This window comes from Sciurus carolinensis, chromosome 18 (genome assembly GCF_902686445.1).
Source record: "Sciurus carolinensis chromosome 18, mSciCar1.2, whole genome shotgun sequence".
Lineage (NCBI taxonomy): Eukaryota > Metazoa > Chordata > Mammalia > Rodentia > Sciuridae > Sciurus > Sciurus carolinensis.
Genome location: NC_062230.1, coordinates 13,765,480 through 13,772,353, shown reverse-complemented (window position 1 = coordinate 13,772,353; position 6,874 = coordinate 13,765,480). Strand labels below are relative to the sequence as shown.

The 6,874-nt window shown below is 44.0% G+C and overlaps 1 protein-coding gene across 1 annotated transcript; it reads left to right on the top strand.

Annotated features, from left to right (window-relative positions):
• The first annotated feature begins 228 nt into the window (after nt 1-228).
• Nucleotides 229-4,052, top strand: LOC124970669 (speedy protein E4-like). The gene is made up of 5 exons (XM_047534167.1): nt 229-421; nt 1,035-1,093; nt 1,658-1,743; nt 2,490-2,658; nt 3,993-4,052. The coding sequence occupies exons 1-5, from the start codon at nt 229-231 to the stop codon at nt 4,050-4,052; spliced, it is 567 nt and encodes a 188-aa protein (XP_047390123.1).
• Nucleotides 4,053-6,874: the final 2,822 nt, after the last annotated feature.

The window sequence follows — 6,874 nt, the reverse complement described above, 5'->3', positions numbered from 1 at the left end:
AGTGGAGCAAGAGCTGAAGGTCTCTGGTGTGGGTGGGGGACTGGGATCGGATGATAAAAGGCAAATATAGTGGCTTTACTCAGCTTTCTTTACTCAGCCCTGTGGGTAGAGCCCTGCCTCCCATTTTGGGTCTTGAGGAAGAGAGAGTGGACCTCCGAATCAGAGGAGGATGCGGATGATGGTCTTCCAGGGGCTTTTGATTCAGTGCCCAGGACATCATCTGGCCTCATGTCTGACACTGCTGGCCAAAAGAGAAAGAGGGAATCCTCCACTGAGTCTGACGAGGAGCTGGAGGAGCTGGATAGTGAGCTAAATCACCCCTGGGATGTCGATTCACTGTGTGGCCTCAAAATGAAACTCAAAAAACGGCGAATGGACTTGGTGCTACCAGAACACCATGAAGTTTTTAAGAGGCTACTAGGTAGGGAGACACCCCAGGTAGCGCCCTCCAATCCTCTCTCCACACAAAGATGAACCTTATAGCCACTGCCATTTTCCAAAGTGCCAGGCTACCTCTGAGCTCCCCATGAATGGAGGACTCAGGACCCATCTCCCCTCAGAGACTCTTAGATGATGGATGCTTGCATTCTACTTAAAAAGGTCCTTGCTTGGGATCACAGAGCTTGATTCCAACAGTCCTTTCTGATTGTACGCACTCTGGTTCTCAACCATATCCTACTGACTGGGGGTGTGTAATGGGGTCATGTTCATGCTGATGTGACTGTTAAATAAAATGACCTAGGAACTCTCTGATTCTGAGGAGGGGTATTCCTGGGTAATGATGGGCCCTCATAGTTTACACAAAGTTCTTGATCATACACATATCTACCTTTTACCCAAACCCTCACTTGGTTGCTTTTCAGTCTCAGGTCAAAGCCTAACTTCCCAAGGTATGTTACTGTCCTCTTCCTATACACCTCTCCTGGGCTCCAGTCCTGCCCCACTCCAAGGGAGTTCTTGTTCTCCTCTCTGCTCTCTCTCTCCCATTGAAGACCCTTCTGTTTCCCAAACTAACACCAGTGTTCTGTTCACAGAGGATCCTGTTGTCAAAAGATTCCTGGCCTGGGACAAGGACCTGAGGGTGTCTGACAAGGTGAGGTTGCTCTCCCCTGGGCAGGGGTGCTCCAGCACATGCCATGGTCCTTCTTTCTGCCTCCACATAGAGTCACGAAGATATGCCAGGTCCTGGCCCCTTTGTGACTTGTCAACATCTGTCTCAGGTTTAGCAGCTTCTTGCAAAGAGGACAGGGGGACCTTGCTTCTGATTGTGGTACTCTGGGTTCCAAGCTGAAGAACACAGTCTGGCATGGCTATCCACTCTTCTTGTTGTCACTTGAGGTTTTGGGATAGTCTCTCTGCTCTCCCTGGGACCCAGTGTTCTCCACCTTATCAAAGACCCTCCTCACCCAGCACACCTATATGCCCTTCCTCCAAAGGTCCCCACAGTGCTGACCCTCCAGTGCACATCTAAGTCTCCTCTCCCCCTGACTGTTCCCATTGAACTTGATCCCTCATATCCTTCCCCCTAAAGGCAGGTCTCCTTAGTTGGCTACCTTCTCTTAGTGACACTCTCTACCCCAGACTCCCAGTCCTCTTTTCCCTCTTTTCTCCTCTTCTAGGATGTGACCTCTCTCTATTTTTCCTCTCTCTCCACCAGTACCTCCTGTCTATGGTGATAGCTTATTTTAGCCGGGCTGGCTTCTTCTCCTGGCAGTACCAACGAATCCACTTCTTCCTGGCCCTGTAAGTATTTGGTCTCCTTCATCAATCAGAATTCACTACCTGGGAGGTCAGGAGGGGAGCACAGGGCACTAACCCGTCTCTACCTTTTAACGTCTTTGTCCTGTTTGCTCTGGGTTGAAGGTATTATACCATTAATGTATATATATATATATATATTTTTTCACACGTCCCTAATCAAAGCAAGGACAAAATCTCCCTTAAGGCTAGTTTCAAAAAATCAAGGCACACCAAAGGAAACATAAAGCCCACCTGAGAGGAGTGGAGGAAAGCATGGGCACTTGCTGTCCCTGGCAGAGGGACTGCATATGCATCCACATTGAACTGCTCTATTTCTTCCTGTATTTACCCAACATTGTTTTCACTTCTGCCTCTGGATTTCCAGGACAGATGCCCATTCCCATCCACATAGGTCCAGCATAAGGTGCTCCCTTCTGCTCCTTCATACAGATGTCTTCTCTCGTCTGTGGCTTTCTACACAGCCCCTGAAAATCCTTCCAACATGGGTACAATCACCCCTTATGCCTCCATCTCAACTGTTTTCTTTGCTTTATTGACAAATGCTGGTGTACTTCTGAAGACGGTCTGGGAAGGCCTCTGGACCAAGGGATGGTTCCCCACAATGCTGAATAGGGCTAGTGCAGTCCTGTCTGAAGATTGTCCTCCTGGCTTGTTTTCTGGGAAGCTGACCCCAAGGGGAGGTCCTTCCAGTTTGTGACTTTGAGGAGCAACCTGATTTCTTTCCCCAGGTACCTGGCCAATGACATGGAGGAGGACAACCAGGCTCCTAAACAAGACATCTTTTATTTCCTCTATGGGCAGAGCTATGCCCTGTGTCCCTTGTTCCACAAACTGCGCTATCAATTCATCTGCTCCATGGGCTGGAACACTTGGGTTTCCTTGGAGGAGTGTGAGGAGGTGGGTGGTGCTGTGTGTCTTGTGGAGGGCGAGGGAGGGGCTGACTGGAGACTCAGGAAGGTGGGTGCTTGCAGGTGGGATGTGGGGAGGAGAAAGCCCTGGAGGTTGCATGGAGGGAAAGACTTCCTGGGCAGTCTCCAGGTTTGTTTTTTTTTGGTGTTTTTTTGTAAGTGAACCAAATGTGTATCTCAATGTACTCTATGCAATCTAACAAAAATTTGTTGGAAATTTACCAGGTACACATAAGTGATTCAAGTCATAATAATAGAAAATTCCATTTGAAATTTAAGTTCCTATTTGAGGAAAAGTACATTAAAAATATAAAGCCAAGTCCAGTTTCTATGCAATAAGGAACTACATTTAATAAAGCAGATTTCAGTGATTTTTTTCAGATATATATATGTATATCTTTGGTCTTTGGTATTTATGTATAGATCTACCACTTCTAAACTATGGTTTATTTTAAGGAAGTGGATAAATGAGATGAAAGAAATCTGTATAGTGTACTAAACTTATTCCCAACACAGAACACTGTATGGCAAACTAGATTTTCATTCAGAGTATATTTGCACAATTAATTTCTACATTAGACCTAACTAGAATTACAGTTAAATTATTTGCCTAGAGCACTGAGATGTACTCTTTAGTTTTAAATAAAAATCATAGCAAAACTATTCATCTGACAGGGGTATAATTATGTAGAAAATATCATAGGGTTTCAATGATTAAAGATGCCTTTAACCACGCAAGAAAGGTTTTTTAATGTACCCAGAACAGCCCCTCTAAGACTAAACCATTATTCTACTCATATCAGAGACAAGGATAAAGCTTGTCTCTTGATAGAATCAACTTCTCAAATTTAATTAGATGGAACACCAATAGGATTGTATGTGTCAAAGCATCTTTACAAAATTTTCTACACAGCTAGCATAATGTAGTTATCTGATATAAAATAGGAAAATAGACTCCATTTTTATTTAAAAGAAAGCTGAAAATATGATGTCCCACATCTTATGTAACATGGATGTAAGTAATAGGTGAAATATTGTTGTGATATCCACATACAGGTACTGCATTTGTCACTAGGCAAAATAAATCTTATAAATACACCTTGATATGTCACCTCCTTTGTAGTCAACAGAACTTGTTTAACAGAATCAAGCCTCTCAACATTTTACTTGTAAGGTATTTGTAGATTGTTGAATCATGGTGACTAGAAAGTCCATATCAAAGTGAAGTAATTTTAAGGAATGGGGAAATAAATTAACCATAATTTCAAAACCTCAATATCCTGTCAAGTCATCAGCTTTTGTGGGGGCTCTTTCTCTTTCCAGATTCAAGCTTATGATCCGCAGCTCTGGGTGTGGGGCCGAGATCGCACCCTCATTCCCTAGAAGTCCTGGAACCACGGAGGTCTGAGGGGAGGGACCAAGTTCTGTGTCCCGTGCCTGATGACAGGGACATCTATTGTCCGTTAAAATGTCCAAGGACCTAACTACTTGATCCACTCCTGTCCGCCTCCCACCCACAGCCACCCTCTGTGGATGGTGAGACACCCTGAATCCCCCAGTCAGCCTCACAGCCTCCAAAACCACAACCACACAGGTGACCTCCCAGAGATGTGCTGGTGCTCCAAGGCTGCTCAGCCAGACCTGAGAGAGAACAGTTTGTCACACAGGATGTGCTAGAAATCCTTCACCCAGAGCAACTGGGCCCAGTGTCAGCAGTGACGAAAGGCTGCTGTCTATCTGAAGTGAATATCCTGGAGCCACGCATCTCTCTCTCTCCCTGGAAACTGTCTTTTGACCCTCTCCTTTTAACTCATCTGGGGCCAGGCATCCCTTAAGGATACCAAGCATGGAGATGATTTATTTATAGGGTTGTCATAGTACATATGTGTTTAGTACATATAATGAATGTAATTTATTTTGAAATACATTTATTTTAAATAGTTCTGAGATATATGGTGTTTAGAAATTTGCGGTTCCTGTTTAGTTGTCGGATGAAGGTAATAGCAGGTTTGTATTCATAAATATTTCTCTTAGGTTTCAAGTTTTTTATGTATTTACCTATTACTGCTATACCTCAGTAGTATTAACCCATAGTTTTATAAATAGAGAATTTTCATTTGATGTTCAATCATCATTAGTGTGAATGTTGAGTTTCTGCTATTTAACTTGTCTTGCCTGTTTTTCTGTCATTGTAAAGTATGTATTGTAAGAGAGCACAGGTGCTGTGTGCTTTTGAGGAGCACAGCACAGCACATTTGTGGGGAAAGTGAATAAAGTTGAAAATCTTCTTACCTTCATGATGTATATGATCATGTCATTCTGGATTGTTTGTATGCTGTCAAATCACGTTGTTGTTTAAGAGGGCTGTTGTTAATTGACCACAATTTGTGCCTGTGAAGGAAAAACACCTCAATTATTTTTCATGTTGGAAAACCACAGAGAAGGTTGCAGAACTGAAACTAGAGACTAGAAACAGGAAACAGGGAGGATATCGAGAGACACAACACAGGAAGAAAATTCAGGGCAGCTGTATAACAATCTTAAATCCAAAATCCTGAAGAGGCATCTCAACAGGAGATGCCTTCCTGGTAATGGTCCAAGGATGGGGACACACATGGATTGGCAGACTTTGCTACTTGAGTCTCCACGGGAGTCTTTTCCACAACCTCTCTTTCTACCTTTACAAAACAGAAGGAAAATGCACAGGGTTTTCTTGACACAGAAACTCATGGAGAGATGTGGAGGTACTCGAGCAGGCTGAGAGGAGGATGAGATGAGAGGAAGAGCTGAAGCTGGTAAACAGGCAGGCACAGAGAGGAAGAGCTACTAGTGTGGGCACTGAGTGACTGCAGACAAGCATCTTGGGACAAGGGAGCAGCAGAGAATATGGAGCAGCTGTGGAAAAGGAGCAGGTGAATCAAAGTATCAGTCAGAGGTAAAACAAAGCTAAGAGAGGTGGCAGCAGAGCCAGGGATGAGGTGCGATAAGGTTAGAGAGGCAAGTGGAGATGACGCTAAGGAGCTGGAAAGGTCCAACATGGAATGAGCTTAAAGTTGGGTGCATGTGTTAGAAAAGGGATGGTGGTTGGGTGAGTGGAGCAACTGAAGAGGTAAAAGCTCCATGAAGGGAGAAGTCATTACAGACAGTCACTGTGCTAAGCAATTCTGATGCTGCTCAACTGCATGGAGGTCACATGCTACAGGTTGAGGCCACAGGCCCCCTCTGCACTGCCCTATTTTCAGAAACCAGCTATAAGCTCTGTGTTTCCGAGGCCACTACAACTTCTCACCAGAGGCTGCAAATTTTGGGATTCCCATGATTCTACTGTATAATTCTCCATAACACCTCACTGAAGCTAGAAGACCATAAATCCTATAATGACTGTTTTATCATGTGAAGGAGGACACAAATTGGGACCAGCTAAAGAAACAGGTGTGGGATCCTCTCTGCCATACCCCATGTGGAGGAGAAAAGTGTTAACTGCTGGAGGAGAATTTTTTTTAATTATTGTATACAAATGGGATACATGTTGTTTCTCTATTTGTACATGGAGTCAAGGCATACCACTTGTGTAATCATATGTTTACATAGGGCAATGATGTTTGATTCATTATTTTTTTCCCTTCCCCCCACCCCTCCTACCCCTCTTTTCCCTCTACACAGTCCTTCCTTCCTCCATTCTTACCACCCTCCTTATCCCTAACCCTAAACCTAACCCTAACCCTAATGCTAACCCCTCCCACCCCCCAATATATGTCCTCGTCTGCTCATCAGCGATCATTTGTCCTTTAGTTTTTTGAGATTGGCTTATCTCACTTAGCATGATATTCTCCAATTCCATCCATTTGCCTGCAAATGCCATAATCTTATCATTCTTTATGGCTGAGTAATATTCCATTGTATATATATATATATGCCACAGTTTCTTTATCCATTCATCACTGAAGGGCATCTAGGTTGGTTCCACAATCTGGCTATGGTGAATTGAGCAGCAATGAACATTGATGTGGCTGTATCTCTGTAGTATGCTGATTTTAAGTCCTTTGGGTATAGGCCAAGGAGTGGGATAGCTGGGTCAAATGGTGGTTCCATTCCAAGCTTTCTGAGGAAACTCCATACTGCTTTCCAGAGAGGCTGCACTAATTTGCAACCCCACCAGCAATGTATGAGTGTACCTTTTTCCCCACATCCTCTCCAACACCTAT